Source organism: Macrotis lagotis, chromosome X (assembly GCF_037893015.1).
Source record: "Macrotis lagotis isolate mMagLag1 chromosome X, bilby.v1.9.chrom.fasta, whole genome shotgun sequence".
Classification (NCBI taxonomy): Eukaryota; Metazoa; Chordata; class Mammalia; order Peramelemorphia; family Peramelidae; genus Macrotis; species Macrotis lagotis.
Window position 1 is genome coordinate 580,313,275 of NC_133666.1, and position 26,406 is coordinate 580,339,680.

General features: G+C 34.9%; 1 protein-coding gene across 3 annotated transcripts in view; it reads right to left on the reverse strand.

Annotated features, from left to right (window-relative positions):
• Window positions 1-26,406, reverse strand: part of SAMD12 (sterile alpha motif domain containing 12) — a 506,789-nt gene that overhangs the window by 421,159 nt on the left and 59,224 nt on the right. For all 3 annotated transcript variants that reach the window (XM_074201409.1, XM_074201408.1, XM_074201407.1), the window contains exon 2: window positions 15,105-15,283. In XM_074201409.1, the coding sequence (XP_074057510.1) occupies window positions 15,105-15,283 (179 nt within the window). The remainder of the gene's footprint in view (window positions 1-15,104; window positions 15,284-26,406) is intronic.

Sequence of the window (26,406 nt, forward strand, 5' to 3'; positions counted from 1 at the left end):
CTATTGCTAGTGGCACAGTGGATAGAGACTTGTTCAAGTATTTCTCCAAACCTAAAAATATTCAACAAAAAATAAAGAAAAAAAAAAAACATTTCATCACATCCCGTTACTACCCTTATCTATTTCTCCCTCTTCATTGTCAAAATGCTTGGGTAAAAAGTAGTCTATGCCCATTGCTCTTACTTACTTATTCACTATTCATTTTCTCCTCAATTCTCTAACACTCTCATTCCCATTCCCACCACGGTATTGAGACTCTACTCTCAAAATTATCTATCAAGTCCACAATCTCATTAAAAAATCCAATGAAATTTTTGCCCTTATCATCCTTGACTGCTCTGAAAGCTTTGACAATACTGGAAAGTCCCCACTCTTCCAGATTTTCTTTTTTCTCTTAGTAGCTGAGATGTCAGTCTCCTAGTTCATTCCCTATCTCCCTAACCACTGCTTTTCTTCCAAAGATTCCTTTTCTCTTAAGTGAATTATCATCAAAGCTCTGTTCTTTTCTCACTATGTACTTCTGCCCTTGGCAAATGCATCCACTCCCTTCTAGAATTTTTAGTCTAGACAAGTTGGTCTTTCTGCTAGTCCTCACACAGTATATCATCTCTCTTTTCTTTGCCCTTGCCCAGGGTACTTGCCATCCCTCACCTTTACATTTGAAGATCTCTGGTTCCTTTTAATACTCTTCTTTAGGAGGGCTTTCTTGGGCCCCCTGCCTGGGCCCTATAATCATGATGACCTTCCATCTACTTTGTATATATCTTAAATATACTTTTGTCCATGACTCCCCTATGGGAACATAAGTTCCAGAATCCTTTCCTTTTTTTTGTCTCTAAATCTCCAACACCACAGTTTGGTACATAGTAAGCACTTAATGGTCTTTTTGTTTGTTTGTTTTTCCTTGATTGAGCAGTTCTGTATGCTTGGGATGTTTTATTTCCTCTAATTTGCTTTAAGGTTCAGACAAATAGTGCTTCTTCTATATATACTGTTCACTGACTCCCACTACAAAGAATCACAATAAACTCACTCCAGGGCAATTGAACTCAGAGATCACTGTTTTATACCTCTCTTATACAGGTATTACTTGGTATGGTACAAAGAAAGTATGTAGACTATATAGAGAGCTTGCTTCTGATGTACACTGGCAATTGGATTCTGAGTTAAGTCAAAACACTTCTCAGTGCTTCCAACCAACTTTCTAAATGAACCTCAAAGCAAGTGTAAATCTGCATGGAAAAGAGAGATTCCTCATACCAATCAAATGACAGTTCAAGGCTAAGAAAAAAAACCCAATTTTAGTTATAAATGGGTAATATCCTCTCATTAGACTATATGAGATAATATATCAAAAGCACGTTTCAAGCCTTCAAACAGTATATAAATGTCAGTTATTGTTATCATTATGGTCTAGGAGAGCAAGGATAACACATTATCTAAATGCTTTCCCTCCTATCATCTACCTTAGCACTCTTTGCCCAAATGGCACCTGATTTATATTTGCTAAGGAGGACTGAAGTCAAAGATCACTGATAAAATAGAAGACTTGAGTCTGCAACACTTAAACACTTAATAACTAAACTTCTAGGTTGTATATAAATGTAAAAAAGAAAAATCTATAAACTGTGGAAATCAACATTTGAATATCATTACCAAATTATCAGACCTAGAAAAAAATGTTGCAAATTTTGTTAAATATGATTGGGATCATATTTAAATGATATATTAATTCATTTGATTGTTTTGAATTGGTGGTCCCTAGCCTCATTATGAGATAAAGCTATTTTTCTATTTTTTACTAAACTCTGAAAATACCACTTCTTGGGTTGAATATGAGGTTAAGTGAAGGTGATATACTAATAGGATTCAAGTATAAAATGGAGACCATGGCTCATTCAATCAGACATAGAAACACACACAAACACACACAGACACACAGACACACACACACACAAACACACACACAGCCCTTCCCATTTTGCAAATGATGGAACTGAAGCCCACAGGGCTATAGTGACTTGCCTATGATTGCATGGGGCATAATTGGAAAATAAACATTCAAACCTAATTCTTCAGACCCCAAATCTAGTAATATTTCTTTGTCAGGAGGATTCTTAACCTTTTTTTAATGTCATGGTCTCATTAGACAGTATGACAAAGTCTATGGACCTCTTTTGAAAATATTGGTATATAAATGCATTAAATATATCAATTACTGTGAAATACAATTTTTTGTCATCCAGCTTCATGAAGTGCAGTGGTCCAGAACCCTTGTCTTAAATAATATCAAGGTAGCAAAGCCAGGTTAATATTCATTTATTAAAAGTTTAACCACATGCCAGGTACTATTGTGATGCACTGGCAATACAAATATAAGCACAAAAAAAGCCAGTCCCTGCCCTCAAGAAGATTATTTACTAATGAGAGGAAGCAACATATAAAAGGACTGGGAGAAGGAAGGCATCTGGGTACACATTGAGGAGGTATTGTAGAGGAAGTCCCTGAGCAAAGTCAGGAGTATCATTCTGTCATATGACTAGTAGTTAAATGACATAGAAGATTGAACCCAGTCTGGAATCAAGAAGACTCATTTATTTCCCTGAGTTCAAATTAGATTTCAGACACTTACTAGCAATGTGACCCTGGTCAGGTCACTTAATCCTGTTTGCCTCAGTTTCCTCTTCTGAAAAATGATCTGATGATGGAAATAGCAAACCATTCCTGTATCTTTATCAAGAAAATCCTAGGTGGATTCATGATGTGATTGAACAAAAATATGACTAGCATATGCAGAGGCTGTTCTGGCTAAAGGGAACCTCAGAGATCACATTAACTAGTTCAACCCTTTAATTTGCAGAAGAGGAAATCAAAGCCCAGACAGCTACCAGAGATAGCACTTAGATCCACATCTTCTGAATCTAAAGCTCAGTATATTTTCCACTAATTCCTAAGCTATAGTACATACACTCATGTAATTACATCAGTAAGACAAATTTATCAGTAACAAAATAACAATATAACATCTATACATCTTTATGGCAATATGGGGGGTTAGAATTATTATTTTTCCTCCTTCAAGCTACAAAACCTTGACAAAACACCCCCACAGAATTAAAAACTGTTCTCATTCAGTTATTTAAGGGTAAGATGAAAGAGGATAATTAGCTAACCCATCCTTTGGACTGTTTCTTAATGATCTGAAGTTTCTGGCAGTCAGTTTTCCTATAAAAATTATTGTTTACATCTTCTCACCTGACAGATCATTTTCCTATTTTCATTTTGTAATTTCAAAAAGGCAGAAACTATATTTTCACACAACTCTATCAATCCATCAATATATATCACTATTGCAGCCACTATATATACATACATATATATATATATATATATATATATATATATATATATATATATATCAAACACTAGAGATACAAAAGGAAAAAAGTGAAACTGGTCTTGCCTTCAGATAGTTTACCATCTTTTGGGGAAGACAACATGTGTATAGATAAATACATATAAAGAAAATAGGAAACAAATTTGGAGCAATGGGAAGTAAAATACCTGGGTGGGGCAGGAGGTGGCCACTGAGTTGAAATATGAAAGAAATTATAAATTCTAAAAGGTAGTGGCAAATATGGAATGCCTTGCAGGCATCAGGGAAAAACTGTGAAAAAGAAACATCAGATAAACAATCAGAAACATTTAAGTCTCTTGGAAGCTAGGTGCCACAGTAGATAGAGCAGGCCCTGAGTTCAAATGTGTCCTCAAATACTTAATACTTACTAGATATGCGACTTTGGGTAAGTCACTTAACCCCATTGCCTTGCAAAAACAAAACAAACAAATAAACAACTACAACAACAAAAAAAACAAGGAATGACAATTCCCTAGCATAGTATGATGGGAAAAAAATAAAAATAGCAACAGCTAACATTTATACAGTATTTACAATAGTTCTAGGCACAGTGTAATAATTGCTTAACAATTATTATCTCATTTGATTTTCATAGAAACTCTGGAAGATAAATGCTATTATTATTCCCAATTTACAGATGAAGAAACTGAGATTAAGTGACTAGACACTTGTCTAAGGCCAGGTTTGAACTCATTTTCTTTACTACAGGCTCAGTGCTCTATCCATTGAACCACCTAGCCATGAGTCAGGCTTTTTTGAGGGGAGGGAAGGGGGTTCTGATACTAACAAGATATTCACCCTTGACAGGATATAATCTTTCTAGTCTTGATTTTCTCACCTATAAATGGGAAATATAGACTAGATGAATCTAGAAGGTCCATTGCAGGCTTTTGAAGCAAAGTTATCCCCTCTAGTTATGATATTAGTCAAAGCCTAATGCTACAGTTCTTAAATGTGTGTCTTTAAAACAAAAGAAATTAGGCTTACTGCATTGGCTTACTAAATCTATGCTTGATGTTCAAACACTAAAGTCCTGGGATGCGAGCATCATGAAGTCATTCTAACATGACTCTGCCCACATTCTGTTCTTATTCCCTTGATGGTTCTAATAAAGTGTGTCCTCATTACAGTTTTCATATATTATATTCTTTCACTTTTTTGGTGATATTATATTGGGAAGGCAGAATTGGTTAGGGAACATGCCCCCTCCCAAAACTGAAGGTTACACATAGCCAAGAATTAGATCATGATAACCTCAAATTTCCCTAGAATCTATTGAAGACAGTGGAACACTAATTCAATCAAGGTCAAGTTGCATTTCCCCAGCTTTTCACCTGAACTCCTATTCTTTTGATTTTGAATTTACATTTATTTCATCCTTACTCTGGGTTAATTTAATTTAGCAAATATTTATTGAATATTATCATATTCTGATAAGATGATACTTGATATAATTTTAAAATACTTTTTCATGCATTATTATATCTGGTTCTCACAAAAACCCCATGAATAAAGCCAGGTAGTTATGAGCATCTCCATTTTACAGGCAACTCAGAAATGTTAAATACTTTATCCCAGGTCATATGGAGAGTAAGTAGGCTAATGTCTCTTACTCACTAATATAAACTACCAACCATACATATAAGATATGTGTCAGAGATTAAGCAGGATCCCCTGAACACAGTATAAGCAATTCCTATCTTGGAAGCAAGAACTGCACAAGAGAAAGGATAGGAATGTGGTTATTCAGTAGAAACCACATTTGCCTGCCCTGGATGATGAAGTAGCAAAAGTGAGTTACATAAAGTCTGGATCAAGTACAATAAAAACATTAAGACATACTATAGAAGGAATAGGGACAGCTGGTGTCCTTTTAGTTGAAGACCATCAGTCTACACTCTCATAGCCAAAAAGAGCAATATTTCTCTTTTAGTGATCTGGTGACTCTTAGCACTTAATAATCTCTCTCTCTCTCTCTCTCTCTCTCTCTCTCTCTCTCTCACACACACACACATCTATCTATCTATCTATCTATCTATCTATCTATCTATCTATCTATGTATCTATCCATCTATTCTATTTATCTATCAATCAGAGGTTCTTAACCAGCAGTCTGTGAATTTGGTTATTCTATTTTTAATATTTTGATAATTGTATTTCAATATAATTCATTTCCTTTGTTATCTTATTATTTTATGATCTGCATTTAAAATAGCTAATTCAAGAACTCTGGTCAAAATTTGAGCTATCAGTGTTTAAGGCCTTGTGCATCAAAAGTTATTCTCATTTAATGAAAAAATGTATGTTGACCATTTTGCAAGTTTGAGTGTTTTCTCTCAGTTTCACTCTTTGGCTGACAGTGCAAAATAAAGAGATGATGCTGTAAAGAGAGATCTTAGGTTTTGTGGCTTCATGAAAATAGTCCTAAGTTCTTTTGTTTGCCTCACCATTTGTTCTAAGTGAAAGAGTTCTATGTGGAGAATCAGATTTTACATGCTTTAAAAGGTCAGGAGAATAAGCCCTCAAGAATTTCAGACATGGCTGGATTTTGGAGTAAGTCTATCACTGATACACCAAAATGAAAGGAGTAACCTTTGGAGTGAACTTGGAGACCCAGCCCAGAAGTCACCGAGACAAGAATTTATGTAGCACTCATGATAGGGAACAACATGATAGGGATACTGGGCTAATGATGAGCCAACTCTCCCCAGGGACCAACATGGGTTGGGAGAGAGTATATTCCAAAGGTTTTGAGGGAAAATGTTTGAACTTTTTTACTCACATATATTTTAAGTAGATGGTCATTATAAAAGCTTAAAAAATACAACAAAATATTTAATACTTTTTGTGGTAGTATAGAACTGGAAAGAAGGTAGAAACCCACATGTTCTGTAAGAAATATTGAATATGATAAATACAGAGAAACATGGAAATAATTACAATAACTTATACAAGTTAAGTAATCAAAATCAAACAAAAATACACAACTAAAATAACATAAATGGAAAAGAGCAATAGTAAACAACTGAAAACTAAATATTGTAAAATTATAAAGCAAAGCCCTAAAGAAGATATAAAAGAAGACAATACTCCCACTCCTTTATACAAGTCAACAGTTTGGATTTTCCCACTATATTAATGAGCTTTCCTAATTTCATCTTTCTCTTTTCTTTTAAAAATTATTTATTATAACAGATGACTCTGGAAAAAGGAAAACATGGGATTTAATTACATAAAAGCAAAATATTTCAAAAATTATTTTTATAAAAGAATAAAGATTGCATAAGGTCTTTATAGGATGCTAGAACCTTGTACATACCTTCTTCTGAATTTTTTTTTCTCTTCTCTACAGTTCATGCTAACTGATTTGATACCATGAGAATATGGTCTATCTTTATGGGAAACTACTGTTCCATGTGGAGTTGTAGACAATCAACAGAAACTATTGGTTGGGCCTGACTTGAGCTGGTCCAGTGGCTTGACTGGACAGACAATGATTAAATAGAATGCCAGAATGTGCATTAAACATTTGCCTAAGAATGCATCCCTAAGACTCCAACTATTTCTAATACCAAGGAATGACACCTGAGAAAAAAAAAAAAGTAGGCACAGATCTCCTTCCCTGCAGTCAACTCTCCATCATTCCTTTGTGGATTATCTATAAGAAAATTTTTATCCCACGTTAGTTTATTTTCCAATCCCTGCAATCATATCCATACAATTTAGTTTCAGGATGAGGTTAATGAAGAATGCTTAAGTCATACTAATTAAGAATGTTCCCAAAGAGTAAGAAAATGCAATTCAAACTAGAATTACTTAATTATCTGCTGTTTTAAAAATTATTAGCATCACCACATTTTCCCCTAAATAGATAATACGAGTACTTACCTACTTTGCTTTAGAAAGTAAAAACATACCTGCAAAGTTTTAATGACCTTCTTTGCCTACATTGTCATCTAGTTTTCAGCTGAACAATACTGGCTTAGGATAGATTTCTTTTGCAATAAATAATGAGATCCTTTGTATATATGCTACTATTTGCACTACTTGGGCAAATAGGCATGAGAGTCCACATTTGGGACAGGAACAAACATAATCCTTTGACTTTACCTTTACTGTTACTTCCTTCTCTATAGTATTCATAGGCATTGATAATCACACACACACACACACACACACACACACAAACATAATGAAGAAGGTGAGTATAATTAACTGTCATTTTTGCATGATGGGAAATATGCTGAGGAGATCAGCTCTGTGCTCATATAAATGAACAATCAATCTACTACTCCAGAGTGGAAATCAAGAGTTATCTGTTTTCCAACTCAAGTCTCAATCATAAGACCTTCAGCAAAATCATTTTCAGGACTAGATAATTGTATACTTTGACAGCATCAAGAAATGGAAGCATCACAGCTAATCACACCATGAAGACTGAAAACAGTCACCACAGTTCTTAAACCTGATTCTCAAGGTTACTCAAATACTTTTCTACCAATATCTCCTGCCATTCAGATAGGTTTCCTCACCATTTCCAATATTACATTGGAAATTCTTACCTGCTTGCCTTTGTACAGACACCGGCACCTTGCAGGCTAGTATGTCTTCTATCTTCCCTTCTTCAATAATGTGAATCATACCTAGCCAAATCTCAAAATCAATCCCTATGAAACTTTCCTGATTTTCCTTCCTGCATTGCAACCTCCTTAATTTACACATGAGGGAACTGATGAAAGGGAGGTTATAACTACCTTATTATAGTTTTGTGAATGGAAAATTATAACAATACTACTAATAACTGAAACTTGAATGGCACTTTAAAGTTTGCAAAGCATTTTATTATTTGATTTTTCACAGCAACCCTGTGAGGTAGGTTCTACTATTATCCCCTTTATAAGGAAACTGAAGTTATGGGTATTGAAGTGATTTATCCTGAGTAACAAAACTAGTGATATCCTTGGATTCAAATTCAGGACCTTCTAATATATTGAGTCCACCCACCATATGCTGAGTCATCTTGTACTTTCAAAGATGTAGAATGTTTATATTTATCATGGATTTAGGAAAATTAAAGTTGGAAAAAATGAGGTCCAGAAGAGATTAGTGACTTGCCCAAGGCACAAAAAGGAAAGAGCAGGGCTGTCATTGGAAAACATGATTTCTGAAACCAAATTCAGTGCATTTTCCATTATACCATGATGCTTCTTAAATTTTATTAGGATTGGATTCTGTTCCTTTGAGCACTGACATGAGATTAAAGTAACTAAAATTACCTTCTAGCCCAGAAAGCATGAAGTAATTTTAAAATATACAAATTGATGGCCAGAAACTTTATTTAAATGATCTCTAGGCAAGTTGACAGACATTCAAATCAGCCTAACTTAAATCACTTGTCATTTAATATTTATTAATATTTCAAAAATCTCAAATGGTACTATATATATGTGTGTATAGTGAGATATATATATATATATATATATATATATACATATAATATATGTATATACAACAGAAGAAAAAAGATTTTAAAATGTACCAAGTCTATGAACAAATGGAGTTTATATTGACCTTAGTATAGGAACTGCTTACACAGTGTGTTAACTGGAACACCTACACTTCCCAGCAGCTGAAATATGATGTTCTTTTGATTTCAGTAACCAAACACAAATTCAACAGAGGTGGAAAGATTATGTTATCTGCTTTGAGTTCTAATTAGGTCTTCTACTGAAAACTATCTTGGAATTTCAGGAAGTACTAAAAATGGCTTCAATTTTAGAGGGCATCAAGGGATATTTTTCTGAGAGAATTTTCTAGTTTATGGACATCATAAATAAATTTGGTTCTAATATATATATATATATATATATATATATATATATATATATATATATATATATACTAATTTGGTTCTAATATCTACTAATTTCTAAGTGCTCTTCAATTTGAACAAAATGAACAGGAAACTACCTAGAAAAACACAAACATTGCCTAAATATTAAACTTACCAAAAATTTAACATGGCAAAGACATAGGAAGTATTTAATAATTTACAAATAACTTCATATCAAACCTCAATCAAATTGTGAGCTATTAATACTAGTACTAATAATATGAATGTTTGATTTTGAAATGGGATTATGAAAATAAAGAACTAATCAAAGGTTAATTCATTCATTCATTATAATTTTTAATCTATTTTACTGCTCATCTTAAGGGTGCCATTTGAAATAAATTCCATCTATCTTCCTTGTTGCAGAAGGCTCTTAAGAAAATGAAGATTTTAAGGCTTGTGGCATTAAAATTTAATTTTTATGGCACAGAAATTTTGAAAGAAGGATGAGGCAAAGCTTTTATGCTGTACTCTGCTTAAAAAACAAAATGTGGCACCATTAGCTAATATCTTAAATGGCTCATTTCCTCGCATCCACAGTGTCATGTATGACTGTCTACTTCTCTTCACTAGTCAATTACATTTCTCATGAACAAGAAACTAAAAGTTTAATAAAGCCCATACTCAATTATGCGAGTTAATGCATAAAAATGCTAATGCTAATCATTCAAAACCATTAATGATACAAAAATAATTTGTTTGATTTGAAAAACTGTTATCAACTCAATTAATGAACTAATTTAGCAGCAGAGTAACCTAGATTTTGTTCTCTATTTACACAAATATGAAATAATAGCTTACATGATAAAATGACACCAACTGACAATGAGAAAGGATGATCAAGAAGGGACAGGGAGAGGATTCAGCATTTATATAATATCTATGTATTAGCATTGTACTGAGAGCTATACAATTATTATCTCATTTGAAGGAGCCATTCAAAGAGGGGGAAAAAAGCCCATTCTATATATGATAATTCTCTATGATAATCCACATAAGAATAATCAAACGCAGATTATAGCAATTAATCATCACTAACAGCTTATATGGTATGTTTTTCTGGGACAAATAAGAGGTAGACCTAGAATGGCAAAGGAGAAAAATGAATTAGATTACTTTTGGGCAACTGAAAATTAATAACTTCAACCTGTCCATAACAGCAAAGGCTTATCTTTTTAATACAAGGATTTGTGTGTGTGTGTGTGTGTGTGTGTGTGTGTGTGTGTGTGTGTGTGTAGCAGGAAGACCTGGAACACAACTAGCTCCAAAATACTAAAGAGGGGTTTGCACAGAGTGGGATAGAAAGGTTTGCACAGAGTGGGATAGAAAGGTCCATGGTAGGTGTAAGCAGTATGCAACATATAACCAACAAGGAACTCCAAAGTAGAGCAGAAGTAAAGGAGGTTATCATTCTGTATGATGAAATAAGAAAACTGGCTAGTCATATGGTACAGGTGAGAGATGATAAGTGAATGGCCAAAGTGTTCACTGGTAACTCCGCAATGCTGAGAGAAATAGAAAAAAAGTTCCCAGCATGTTGTTTGGCTCCTGTGATGAGCTCTAAGCAGAACACAAATAAAATTCACAAAGGATAATCAGGCACATATAGGTTATCACATACATTATTGAAGGGAATTCCTAAATCAATGAGATCACAGATCTATTTGATACTAGGAGGACCTAGAAGTTGCTTGATTATTTCAGTTCAACAAACAGATCCTCTACAAAGTCATGCTTATTCCTGAGTACTAATAAAACTAATGCTTAAGTATATACTGTCTGGGAGCCTTCCTTTGCTCAAGGTTCAGTTGATCTGCCAAATTCTTTCTCTCAAACACCTTCAAGTAGGTGCCACTGGACCTACATCTAAACTCAAGAATTAGTCCTGGTGAGGGCCAGAACCAAGATGACAGTGTGAAAGCAGGATTTCCCAGTGGCTCACTATCAAGAAACTCCAGAGGCCTTAAAATTATAATTAAATAAATTTTGGAGAGGCAGAAACCACAGAAAAACCCAGTGAAGAAATTATCCAGCACAAAGTAAATTGGAAGATCTGTGGAAAGGTTCTGTTCCACTGGGGTCAGAGGGGGCAACAGTGCAGCCAGAATCACAGTTGTGCCATAGTGAACAAGTTCCAGTTTCCAGGAACAGTCCAAGAGGCACCTGGGTTCTTGGTAGTGGAAACAATTTCCAGACTTCCCAACCCAGGGATTACCAAGCACAACTTGGAAGATCAGTAGGAAAACTCAACCAGAGTGTGCACAGAGCACAGACCCAGAAAATGGAAGCAGGCCTGTGGAGTCACCCAGCATGGATCTACCTGGCAGCTGCTCCTAGAGAGCTCAGCATAAGTAAGGTAAGGGGTGGGTGGAGAGATTGTCAAGGCCTCTCCAGTATCCCTTGTACAGGACTTTTGTGCTTTGTCCACTTTCAGACCCTGGTCTCAGTCTGGGTCCCCATACTATCATAGAGAAGCAGGGACTCTCCTCACAGTTCCAGGGCAGGGGCAGGGGGGAGGGCTTGTGACCATTCACAGACCAGAGCCCAGCCCAGAGATCTTTGTGGGGTGTCCTAATAACACTCAAAATTTTGAGAAGTACCTTAAAAACCAAGGCACAGGCTGGAAAAATGAGTAAACAACAACAACAAAATAATCTGACCCTAGATAATCACTTTGGTCCCATGGAGAAGCAAAACACAGAAGATGAAAAAATCCAAGCTTCTGTATCTAAAGCCTCCAAAAATAGGAACTGGTTTCAGGGCACAGAAGAGCTCAAAAATATTTTGAAAATCAAGAAAGGGAAGTAAAGGAAAAATTAGGAAGATAAATGAGAGAGATGCAGGAAAATCGAGAAAACCAAGTCAGTAGCTTGGTTATGGAGATACAAAAAAATACCAAAGAAAATAACATGTTAAAAATCAGTCTAAGATGAATGGAAAAAGTAGTCCAAAAAAGTTAATGAGAAAAAGAATGCCTTAAAAAGCAGTATTGTTAGGATGGAAAAGGAGATAAGAAAGCTCTCTGGAAAAAAAAAAACTCCTTTAAATGTAGAAAGGAGCTAAAGGAAGCTGATGACTTTGAGAAGAATCAAGAAACAAGAAAAGCAAACCTAAAGAATGAAATACTAAAAGAAAGTGTGAAATATCTCATTGGAAAAACAACTAATCTGGAAAATAGATCCAGAAAGGACAATTTAAGAATTATTGGGTTACCCAAAAGTCATGACCAGGAAAAGAACCTTGGCATCATTTTTAAAGAATTTCTACAGGAAAATTGCCCTGATATCTTAGAAATAGAGGGTAAAATGGAAATTAAGGGATTCCACCAATCTCCTTCTGAAAGAGATCCCAAAAAATAACTCCCAGGAATATTATAGTCAAATTACAGAATTTCGACTTCAAAGAGAAAATATTAAATGCAGTCAAAAAGAAACAATTCAAATACAGTCAGGATTAACACAGGACCTAGCAGTGACTACATTAAGGGCTCCTAGGGCTTGGAATATGATATTCTAGAAGGCAAAAGAACTTTAAATGCAATTGAGAATCAATTACCCAGAAAAACTGAACATCCTCTTCAGGAAAAAAAAAAGACTTTTAAACTTTCCTCTTGAAATGACCAGAACTGAGCAGAAAGTTTGATTTCCAACTTCAGTACTCAGGCAAAGCTTAGAGAGAGAAGCCAGGAAGGGCAAATTACTAGGGATTTAATGATGTTGAATTGCTTGTATTCCTGGATGGGAAGATGATACTGATAGCTCATATGAACCATCTCAGAGAATAGAGCAGTTACAAGGAATATATTTAGACAAAGTACAGGAGAGAAATGAATATGAAGGTATAATAGAATATAAAGTGGGAGTCAATGGGTAAAAAAGTGAATGTACTGGAAGAAATGGAAATGAGAGGCAGAATGGGCTAAGATATTTCATGTAAAAGAGTAAAGAAAAAGCTTTTGGAACTGGGTGGAAAGGGGGAAGGTGAGGGGAAATATGTGAGCCTTCATTTTCATTGGAAATGGCTCAGAAAGGAAACAGCATGCACATTTAATGGGGTATAGAAATCTATCTAACCCTAGAGGAAAAAGGAGAGAAAGCAGATGGGAGAAAGGGGACGGGGGGGAGGAGAGGGGGGCTTTGGTGATAGAAAGAAGATCATGGGAGAGGATAGTCAGATACAATACACTTTTTTTTTTGTTTTTTGCAAAGTAGTGGGGTTGGGTGGCCTGCTGGGACTACGCAACTTGGCAGTTGGTGGGTGTCTGGAACAGGATTTGGGTTTGGGTCCTCCTGGTTCCTGGATCAGTGTTCTATCCTCTGTGCCACTTTGCTGCCCCATAATATACTTTTGAGGAAGGACAAAGTGAAAGGAGAGGAAGAATAGAATAAATAGGAGTAGAGAAGAATGGATAGAAAGAAATGCAATTAGCAATAGAAACTCTGGGGAAAATATGGAAGCAACTTCTCTGATGGACTTATAATAAAGAATGCAATCCATCCTATAGACAGAGCTAATGGAATCCGAACACAGACTGAGGTATATTTTTTTTCTTTTTCTCTCTATTTTTCATGAGGCTTTTCTCTAATTTGTGGGGGGGGGGGATTATTTTTACTCTTATAAAAAATTTAGTAATATGTTAATAAATAGTGGGGTGGCTAGGTGGTTCAGTGGATAGAGCACTGGCCTTGGAGTCAGGAGTACCTGGGTTCAAATCTAACCTCAGACACTTAATAATTACCTAGCCATGTGGCCTTGGGCAAGCCACTTAACCCCATTGCCTTGCAAAATCTAAAAAAAAATGTTAAGAAATAAATAAGATTTTCTAAAAAGAAAAAAATAATTAGCCATGGCTCGTTTGTATAATTAATTCTTCTTTATAATACAGTTTTCTCTTTCACACCAAATGACACACTATTTATTGTTTGATTTTCAACTTCTTTTGGTGCCTTTTAGGAAATGATGAAGAATTTTAATTTCCACAAATGTTTAAATTTCTTACTTTCTATTTTACATTCAAGTTCCACGCAATAAATTTTTCATATCAAGGTATAGAATTTTAAACCAATCAGTGAATCAGAAAGTATACTAAAGGGCAAGCTAAAGAATAATCAGGAGACTATTATGCACACTGACCATAAAAGTGAATCAATAACACAATATATTTCCCTCTCTTTGGAATAAAAGTAGAGTAATACAGGGATAGAATGGGACAATATGCTGTTAGTAGCAATTTGTTTAGTAGCTCAATTAATTTTACTTCTGAAGTTTTCGTCACAAGAAAAAGATCAATGGATAGGAAGGTGATATATTTATTTAAAAGCATATGCAGTTTTATATATATATATATATATATATATATATATATATAATGAAATGACAATGACATATAAAAGGCAATAATATAACTATTTGTTTTTATTATCTTGCAATAAAAATAATTGTTTTTAAAGAACAGTGGTCTCAGTTCTACCATTTATAATCAGCATAACTTTAAATAAATCACTAAATCACTCAGTTTCTTCATCCTTAAAATGAATTTCTTGCATTTAACCACCTCATAGAGTCTGTTATAAGGATCAAAGGAGATAATGTAAATAGAATGCTTTTTAAACAAAAAATAATGCAAATGTAAGCTAATAATCTAACTGTAAAGGGAATTATCTTTCATGATAAACCCCAAATGAGTTCCAGGCTAGACAATGTTCCAGCTGTCCTTTTCTATTGCTGGCTGACATATATTTTTTAGAAAATTGCAATTGATATATTGTCTTAATAAGTTGGATTATTCCTTACCTTAGATGCCTCTGCCTCAATCTGTTGTCGTTTGGGTGTTTCTTTCAGGTCAGGTGACTTCTGACTAGTTTTGTTCTTAACAGCTTGAATTTCAATGCCTTCACCTTCAATTTGCTGGTTAATACCTTCTGCATGGACTGAGTGATCAATACCATTTGGATTCAGACTGCAATGGATAGCTGCAGGGAAAAAATGACAGATATAGCTCAATAAACAAATCATATTGGGATAGTCTCTAGAGACAAAGAGCACTTCATCAACAGTAGGAAGGTAGCAGGTTGGAAGTTGAGAAGCTTAAAGAACCTCAGAAAATATACTTGGAATAATCTTAAAGAACCATAGAAGTTCAGAGGATTATGTTAGAGAATTTTGGAGACCATTTGTCCTGTCCCTATCTGAGGAGGAATACTTTCTACAGTCTACTTGACACGTGGCTGTGGGAACACAGGTTCTTCTAATGGACCACCACTTGGACAGTCTCAGGAGTGGCTTGCCACCCTAAGAGATAAGGTGCGCTTGAGTCCTTGGGACCTGGACATTCCACCCCACAGCCCAAGGGCACAAGACACAGCTGTGTTTTACCACCTCCCCCCTAACATACCCCCTTATCCTTTAATGTAAGGCATTCCATGTTCACCCTGCTTGTGCACCCCCCCCCCCCCATTAACTCATTTTCTTTGTTCTACCCTGGAAGACCTAACAGTATATATGTAGAAGCTAAGCAGTAATAAAATTGAGCTGGAGGCATAAGGCAGTGGTGGTTTGACTCCTTATTCTCAGCTCCCCTCCAGGAGGGAATTCGTTGCTGTTGGCCCCAAGGTGAAGCAAGCCACAACAAGTGGCCATCAAGGTTCTGCTTGTAGACTAATGAGATGGAACCTCAGAAGAAGCCATTACTCTTATCAACAGGTCCACTGGTAGTATTCTGGTAGTATAAAATTTGGTTCACTTCTTTACTAACCTATTTCCAACTTCTCATTTCCTATCCAAGTTTCATATTTGATCAATTTTTCATCTATAACAATCAAGGTGTAGAAAAAAATTCTAGCATTTCATTCCAGAGTGGTCCATTCAATTAGACAACTTCATATTAAACATCTACTGCATGCAAAGATCTGGAATTAATAATGAATGTAGCTGTACATAGCAAAGAATAAAGAATGATGGATTTTTTAATCAAAAGAGCTTGGTTCAAATCCTATCTATTTGACAAATCTCTCTGGGCTTCCATATCCACAGCCACAAAATGCAGAGAAGTTGGACTTGATCCTTTCTAGTTCTAAAACTGTGCTATATGAATATAACGGGTCCCATTCTCCAGAAGTTTACAATAAAATGGAAAATGGATATGATTTAAAAGTCCACAACCATGATGGAAAGAAGAGAGAGATGAGGGGAAAAAGGACAAGTAAGTTTTAAAATAAAGGAGAGAGGGAATCATGGGGGTGACAAAAGGGTAGAGTCAGGAAAGTCTTATTGGAGGAATTAACATCTGTATCAATACTCAAATAGAAAGTTCAATGGATGGAGCTGGAGTTGTATAAAGACCATTTAATGTGTTGGGCTCCAGAGCAAAGTCAACACAAGAATGGAGAAAATTCTCCAGGCTCTCACTCTCCCTATTCACTGAACTGCATCAGTTCCCTGTTACCTTCAAGATCAAATTAAAACTCTCTCCTCAGCCTTCACAATCTGATCCCAACCCCTTTCCAAAGTCATTGCCAAAAAAAGTACTGCTAAATTGATGTCCTCACTATTCCTCAATCTCTACCATGGTGCATTTGCTCAGGATGTACCCCATGCAGAATACATTTCCTTCTCACTTACATCTCACAGAATCCCTAGTTTCTTTCAATGTTAAGTCCAAGAGTCACCTTCTGTGAAGTTGTGAAATGGTTCAACCATTTTGGAGATCAATTTGTAACTACATCCAAAGTGCAATCAATATGCATAACCTTTGATCCAGCAATACCACTACTGGATCTATATCCCAAAGAGATCATAAAATGAGAAAAGGACCTATATATATATAAATATTTATAGCAGTTTTTTGTGGTGGCAAAGACTAGAAAAATGAGAAAATTCATCAATTGGGAATATAATTGAACAAGTTGTGAAATGTGAATGTAATGGAATACAAAGTAAAATTAGTAGAACCAGGAGATCATTTTATATAATATCAGCAACACTGTAAAATAATAAATTTTGATAATCTTAATTTAGTAGTACAACAATACAAGACAATTCCAAGGTTAGGGGTATACCTCTCAGTCCACTTAACAGAAGAAAAGATAGAAGGCATCCCAGGACTCCATCAATCAAGATTCTGGGAATCAATCATTTATTATATTTCAGGTACCTAGGTAAGGCAGACAGGAGGTACAGAGGATAGAGTGACAGGCCTGGAGTCAGGAAGACTTCTCTTCCTAAATTCAAATCTGTGTAACCTCTGGGCAAGTCACTGTGTTATCCTGGGGAAATGTCTCAGTTTCCTCATCTGTAAAATGAGCTGGAAAAAGAAATGGCAAACCACTCTAATATCTTTCCCAAGAAAATCCCATATGGAGTCACAAAGGCACGACTGAAAGGATTAAAAAACAAGAACAATAATGCAATTCAGTTACACTGGCCTCCTTGCTGTTCCACAAATATAAAATTCTATTTTTTGACTGAGCATATTTTCTGTCTGTCCTCCATTTCCAGAATGTTGCCCCTCCACATTTCAAACTCTTGGTTTCATTGGATTCCTTTAAGTTCCAACTATAATCCCATCTTTCTCAACCACTCTTCATACATATGTCCTCTCTATCTCCTGGTTTTTTTATCTATAGTTTGTTAGCACATATCTTTGGCTTGTTGTCTTACATCCATTAGATTGTGAGATCCTTGAGGGCAGTCTGTCTTTTACTCCTTTTTTTTATATCCCCTGAGCTCAGCATAACACCTAACTCATAACAGATAATTAATAAATATCTATTGACCAACTAATGATTCAAGATACTTTGGCATGAAAAACTTATGTTGTTCTGTAATAATATATGTGGCCTCTGTTTTTTCCTCAGATCATTCTACAATTTTGCAAAGAGTCTTCCTTTTATGGATCGATTTTTTTAAATAAAGTTTTATTGTTCTTGTAGTAACCTGAAATGAAAAAATGAAAAAAAATACAATGAAAAAGTACATTGCTCATATTTCTTGTCACAGATAATTACAAAGCATGAAATATGTCTTAATTATAATAAAAGTCATATTTTTAACTAGCATGTACAGACATATTTCATGTAGTTCATCCAGGTCATCAACTGGACTTTCAGTGCAAAATCCAATAGAATTCTGTATTATATCATTTTCAAAGATTAAAAATAAAACTGTGGCTCTACTATCAATAAATTAGGAAAATTTTAAAAATTATATAACATTTGTATCAATATCATAAAGAAATGGATATTGATATTTTTATTGTTGTTCAGTCATTTTGGACTCTTTATGAAGAGCTGGGGTTTCTTTGCAAACATACTGACATGTTTGCCCATTCCTTTTATAGTTGAGGAAATCAAGGCAAACAGGGTAAAGTGACCTGTCCAGGGTAGGCATTTAGTAAGTGTCTGATGTGGGATTTGAACTCAGAAAGAGGCATTTTCCTTACTCCAATTCTGGCATTCTATCCATTGTCAATATCCATCGGCACATAGCTTCCCTGACTTCTATTGAAAAATAGAAAGATTTGCTTTCAATTATTTGATTACAAAGGTAATTAGACTGAAATATAGGTAATTTTCCTTTTCACATTTTGCCTGTAAACAGTTGTATTGTGAGTGATGTACCCAACATTTTTCTTCCCCTACAGCTGAAGTTAGTACTCATGGTCTCCTATTGGATGAGGCTTTTTACACTTAGTAATTGTGCTAACAATCTGATGAAATGTAAACAACTCTGAATATCACAGATACCGCATCTGGGTGTTTTTTTTGTTGATTTACTTACTGAAAGCAAAAAAAAAATCTATTTTGTAAATATATTATGTATGAACACATTAAGATATCTTCACTTTACTAGAATTCATACTATCTGTAGCTAAATCAGTGATACCAAAAAAGTCTGGTATTCCTTCTCCATCAATATCACTTCTCATGAATCCCATCAATAAATAAAACAGATTGTATTTTCTGGATCTGGAAATTTTACTTTTATTTTCTGTTGTTTTGAATGAAATATTCTTCATTGAATTTATTTATATTAATTTTAGCTGTTCTAATAGATTTTTCTTCAAACAGATCATATATTTGTATACAGATTATTCACTTTAAAATGGGCAATAAAAATTTAATAAATTATAGTTGAAAATTTTCAAAGAAACATCTAAAACTGCTATCCAATTATTACAAAAGATCTTTTGTTAGCTTTTTTACAAACCAATTTATTCTAAATTTGCCAAAAATGATAATAGATATTATGATACTTTTAACTTTTGTGGAATGTTTAAGTTTCCAGACTTCATTTTCAAATGCAAGAACAGACTTCATCCCTTTTGTGAACTTACATTGATGGTGGCAGATCATGACTAAGCTAATAATTTTCCATGTGACATTTGACCCATTTTGAACATTATGAATGCTGCTTAGCCACTGTCAGTTAGAATGAATTCTCCCCATTATTCTTGACTTTATTGATTTTTACTGTTTGAAAAAAAATCCTCAGTTTTGTCAGAGAGGATATATTTATGTAGGAGTACATATATATATATATATATATATATATATATATATATATGTATATTTAAAGATATCCAATTTACCATTACTTTGAGAACTCTTGACACTCAACATGGTCATGTAGATGGGGTGAGGAAAAAGTAAATGCCATAGTTTGGGGAATTCTGCCTCAAACCCATGTAATTTGACTTCCAACCTTATAACTTAACTGAAACTTTCCTAAGATTGCCAATGAGTTGTTAATTGTGAAATCTGTTGAAATTTTCTCAGTTTTCAAGCTTGATACAAGGTATTTAATATCTACTTGATAATTGATTATTGACTGATTCCTGTCCTCTCCCTATTTGACATGGTTAATACTCCTAATTCTCTCCCATCCCTAGGTATTTGTGACATTGTTTTCTCTTGATTGCCATCCTAATTGTTCAACCATTCTCTTTCTTTGTGATATTATCATCCATGTTCTAAACCTAGAATGGGAATTTCTCAAAATATGACTGAGAATTCCTCAAGACTTGATTCTGATGGATGCTCAGCCAAGCAATTATTTATTAAGCTCTTATGCATTTGGCACTATTCAAATTGCTGGGAATAATACAAAGATCATGCCATTGACTTACTCAAGAAGCTTTAGAAATTTTTCCATTACTTCTAAATATGAACTCCTTTATTTGGCATTTGAAGTCCTTTCCTGAAAACTGCATTATATCTTTCTGAAATTACTTCTCATTATTCCCCTTTGACATAGGCTTAATTCCCACCAAACTAAACAATTTATTGCTCCCCATAAGCAGTATTTCATCTTCTACCATTAAGCCTTTGTATAGACTATTCCTAGTAACTGTTATAAAGTTCTTCTTCATCTAAACTCTTATAATTCTTAGTTTACTTTGACATTCAGATCAAGTATCTTGTCCTATAAGATAATATATAAGATATAATATTTCTAGTATCCTCCACCGTCTTCACAAATAAAACATAAACACAAACATAATACTAGAATAAAATGTTGCCTTATTTGGCTCTTTTAAAGTAAGATGTCTTCCATCCACACATAAGGATCGTTTAGATTCTTTGCAAAGCATTTTAATAGAAGTAGAAATAAACCTGTTCAATGATAATTTGACATAAACGTCAGATATAACATAAAACAGAGAAATTTTCTCATAAAAAGGATTCTCTGCTGTAATAGAAATGACTTGGACAGTTGCATATTGAGGGGGAATTCCTGATGGATATGGAGATATCTCAAATGCCACTGTTTGAAGCTGGTCTTGTCTCAATTTCATCAAGCTTTAAGACATTTCAGAGACTCCAGGAAGAGATATGTAATCACTTAAACAACTATGACCTGCCCACTTACACAAGAAAGACCAAGTGTGAAAAAGAATAGCTGTTGCCCAGTTTTCAACATCTATACATGCATTTAGACTGATGAACCATAGGGCCCATCCAACAGTGTGCATTTGTGTATTTGTCTTTGTGTATTTATGTGTATACATATGAAGAGTAAAAGAGACAATGAAATAGGCCCAGAGTATAAAGGAGGAGAAAAATATACCGAGTTGCTTTCAGGAAACTGCAAAATAATTTTATGACCCTAAACTCCCCATGAAAACAAAGGTCGATTTTTTTTTAGGATTTTTGCAAGGCAAATGGGGTTTAGTGGCTTGCCCAAGGCCACACAGCTAGGTAATTATTAAGTGTCTGAGACAAGATTTGAACTCAGGTACTCCAGACTCCAGGGCCAGTGGACTATCCACTGCGCCACCTAGCGGCCCCAACAAGGTCAATATTTTTAATACTAATGTTTTATCAGTGCTGCTGTATCTCCATGAGATGTGGAAGACTTCTGCCTCTGAAAAATGAAAATTGTATGGCCCTCAGACCAGCAATGGATGGCAGGTGTCTAAGATTGAAATTAATTTAATGAGATCCAAAGATCCAGTCTCCATTCCCACAAAGTCCCAATTTTATATCCACAGGCTTTGCTTAGTGAATATTTCACAATTTATTACCAACTTTTCCCTTCTCAGGATCTGTACATACACACATACTTTCTAAGCCTTATTCTGAAAAATAATAATCAAACCAATACACCCACTCCCTGTAAGAATGTATTCCTTAACTGTCCTATTCTTCAATCATAATTTTCTTTGAGACTTATCTATTCCAAAAAACCTGTTCTCTGGTCACATTCCCTTGTAGGAATGTAAACTCTATGAGAACAAGGGCTGCTGCTGGTTTGCTTTCTTCCATTTGTATTCCCCAGAACTTTGCACAGTGTCTAGAACATAGTAAATGCTTAATTAATGATTTTGTATTCATTTATTCATCTATATTCAAGATAATAACAGACTTTAGTCAGACAAAACTGTTGGGGACAAAGAGCAAATTGTTCTTGACTTCAAACTTGATTTGCAAAGGAGTGTTATTCTCAGAGTTTCTCCAAATCTGAACGGCCTATGGTGCCTTCAAAGGATGTCCTATTAGTTCAGTGGATGAAATGAAAAGGGAAGTCCAAATCTGATAGAATTACTTATCTCTGGTGGTATCCTGTAGCATAGAGCACATAACCACTCACTCTAAGAGCTAGGAATGGCTTAAAAGGCCATTCTATCCAAGCTGTACCCATTAACTAATGATTTTTTAAATCTTTGTTTGAAAGTCTCCAATGAAGGGGAATACACTAATCTCACAGGCAAGTAGTTATTCGGCTTTTGGATAATGCTTATTGTAAGAAATGTTTTTTTTTTTTTTGGCAGAAATCTTCCTCTCAGGATACAGAGTAACAAGACAATATTGATATTTACCACTCTGAAATATACTCAGACACAGACATATATGTGCACATATATGTATGTGTATAATATGTGTGAGAGTAGTATATATGAATGTAATGTGTGTAAAATACAGCTAGTTAGGTCCATCAACAGAACACTTAATGAAATGCTGGTTTCTAGGGACAGGAAGGCTAGAGTTCAAATCCTGCCTTGTATACATATTAAGTTAATTCCCCTAAGATAGTCTTTTAATTTTCTCAGGCTTAATTTCTTCATTAGTTTAAAATAAGGGGGTTGGACTTCATGGTTTCTAGGCTCCATTCTAACTTTAAATGATCCTATAACAATTGTAAGGTTTCATTTACTCTTCCCATTTCTCAGCCATATTTATCCATGAAAATATTTATACTTCTTGATGTATTCCTAGTCATGAGCAAAAAAAAAAAAAATAAGAAAATCTTTTTTCTCATCTTAAACCCTTTGCTCTCTATTCTACTCTGAGGTGATACAAAAGAAATCTAATCTCCGTGTCTTTTATAAACAGATCTTCAAATACTTGCTATTATCATCCATTTAAGTCTTCTCTAAGCTAAACATCCTCAAACATTCCCATTCGTTCATTGCAGGACAAATCTTCCCATCCGCTTACCATCCTATTGGCCCTTCTCTGGATATTTTCATTCATAAATCTTAACCAAAATGTGGCATGGCAAAATAAACACACCACTCTATAGATGCCCTAACTACAGCAAAAGTTTAGCAGAATTATTGCTTTTTTTTATTTCATATTCCAATGACTTTTCTGTTACAGACTGAAATGTATCAGTTTTTGTTTTGCTACCATGGATTATCTCACATTGAGTATGCAGTTCACCAAAACTCTTAATTAATCAATCAACAAGAATCTATTAAGCCTCTACAATCTGTCCCACCCTCACCCCCCATAGGGACATCTTACTAGTCATGACTACCACATGCTTGAATTTTAAAGCTGATGATTTTTGAGTTCAAGTATAGAATTTTATCTTTAATCTCATCAAAGTAAATTTTAGTTTCAAAACATTGTTAAAAATATTGAGCTTTCTTTTCTTTTCTTTTTTTGCAAGGCAATGCCCAAGGTCACACAGCTAGGTAAATTACTAAGTGTCTTAGGCCATATTTGAACTCAGGTCCTCCTGACTCCAGAGCCAGTGTTCTATCCACTAAGTCACCTAGCTGTCCCTTGAGCTTTTTTTTTTTTTTGTTTTAGGTTTTTGCAAGGCAAATGGGGTTTAAGTGGCTTGCCCAAGGCCACACAATTAGGTAATTCTTAAGTGTCTGATGTCAGATTTGATTTCCAGGTACTCCTGACTCCAGGGCCAGTGCTCTATCCACTGTGTCACCTAGCTGGCCCTTAAGCTTTATTTCAATCCAGACTGTCATCCATTATATTTCCCATCACTCATAACATTGTCATCTATAAATTTTGTTTCATCCAAAGCAGTGATGGAAATTCTGAACAGCACAGAGCCATGGACCAATCCCTTGGGTACTCCACTAGAGACCTGTCTTACAGCTGACATTGCCACTTTAATGGATAATTTTGAGGGACCAGCCATTCATCTAATTTTAAATATACATAATTACAATAATGTACATAGTTCATGTTCTTTCACCTTTTCTCTAAGGCTAGCAGGATCATAGGATCACAGATTTGGAACTTAAAAAGACCTTAGAATTTCATCTATTCCAACTGTCTCATTTTACACTTTCTAGCTATTTAGAGAAAGAGTTGAATGAATGCCCAATTTCACACTTGGTAATAATGCTGGGATTTTTCTGATGCATTTTCCATTGCATCAATCATCTTACCAAATTATTTCAGAGTATCAAATCATTTGTTGAGGTCAACATAATTTAGGTTGCCATCACCGAGTCTAGTTTTTTTGTCAAGACAAAAGAATGAAAGAAAGAAATGAGTTAGGCTTGATGGTACATGCCTATAATCTCTACTAACAGTGAGGCTGAGGCTCATCTCTTACAGTGAATTAAGTCATCAATTATCCATACTAAGTCTAGCACCAATATATTACCCACTGAGTGAAAGGATAGTACCATACTCTACAGAGGAGCAAAAAAGCTCAGGTTGAAAATAAAGCAGGTAGACATTCCACAATAACCAGTTCTAGAATTGGGCCTATGAGAGGTCTTTGGACTTCTAGGCAAAAATACAAGAAGAAACATAAGGAGAGAAGGGAGAGAGGAAGCTTGGTTCCTGCAAAATAATCTATATAACATATAAGAGCTGTGCTATCTTTTAGAAAATACTGTTTCTTCTTCTAAATGCTTACAAATTGTTAAAATGTTCTGTAATTTTATCAGAAAGTCAAAATTATTACACAAACTCATAGGCCAAGCCTAGCTGATTACTGATATGTCACTTGCCAGCATATCCAAGAGACCCTCTAGAGGTGACCAAAGGAGTCTAGAATGGATAGTACCAATATTTTTTCCATTGCCAGACCATGACAAAAGTACTATAGCATATAAATATTCAAATGTCCTTCACAAGACTGCTACTCATGACCATGAGAAAAACATTGGGAGTCTATGACTGGCTAGAAGTTGAGAATGCAAGAAACGAGGATTTTGCTAGACATGCTATTGGCACCAAGGAATCAGACACAGTAGTAAATGGTTATTGATATCTTTTATAGAAAATCATCATTCCTCTTCCTCAACTTCACTGAATAATGCTAACAAGGTTTATAAGAATGATAAAGATTTACCTATGTTTACTTTTTGAAAAATTAAAGATTTTCATCACATCCTTTTAAAACCCAGACTATTTCCCTATTATTGCTTGTCTAATTAAAACTAATCTTCTCAGGCTGACAGTCAAGTATTCTATCAACTGTCCCACTCCTCTACCGAGGCAAATTTACTTTTCACTATTCCCTAACATGAACTTTCAAATCAGGTAGTCTCCTCACAATCACCCAAAGATACAAACATTATTCCTACAGAACCTCACAAATCCTCCGTCTCCTGACCCCACATCCTTTGACAATCTACCCTCTTAAGTTCAAGATCCATTTCTTAACACCTTACCCAAGCAATCCAACTCATTCCAATATTTCTCTGTTCTGAACACTTAGAATATTTAGTGTTCTCAGACTTGACTCACCTGCTGTCAACATAGCATCCATACTTGTCTAATCACAGGCTGTAGGATCTTTGATTTAGATTGAAAAGGAAACACAGACCTGTCATCAGATCCAATTCCTCTGAGGAATCCAAGGGTCAGAGAAATTAAGTGTTTTGTTAATCACGTCAGTAAAATTCTGAGGCTAAGACAGAACCCAGGCCTTCCTAACTTTAAAATCCTGCTTTGGCGCTTGGTTGCTATGTATCTCAACTTGATAAAATGATTCAGTGACTGACCTTTGCTTCTAACCAACCAGTGCAGTGGGCTGATTGTGCACAAATGACTGATTCTGAAATTACCTCGGTGTCAGAAACCAGTCTTTCCTGTCTCTAGGTATAATCAATTTCATTTTCTAAAATAGTCAAGCTTAGTTCAGGAAAGACAGTATTCAGAATATTAATATATGAAACCAATGAGTAAAAACTATTACACCTCTTATGCCAACCCCCAAACATATTTTCTAATATACTTTCTTTTTTCTTTTCTTTTCTATTGTATAAATATTTTATTTGTTTTCCAATTACAAACATTGGTAGTTTCTACAAATCATTTTTTTGGCAAGGTTTTGAGTTGTACAATTTTTCTCCCTGCACCCTACCCCCAACAGAAGGCAATCTGAT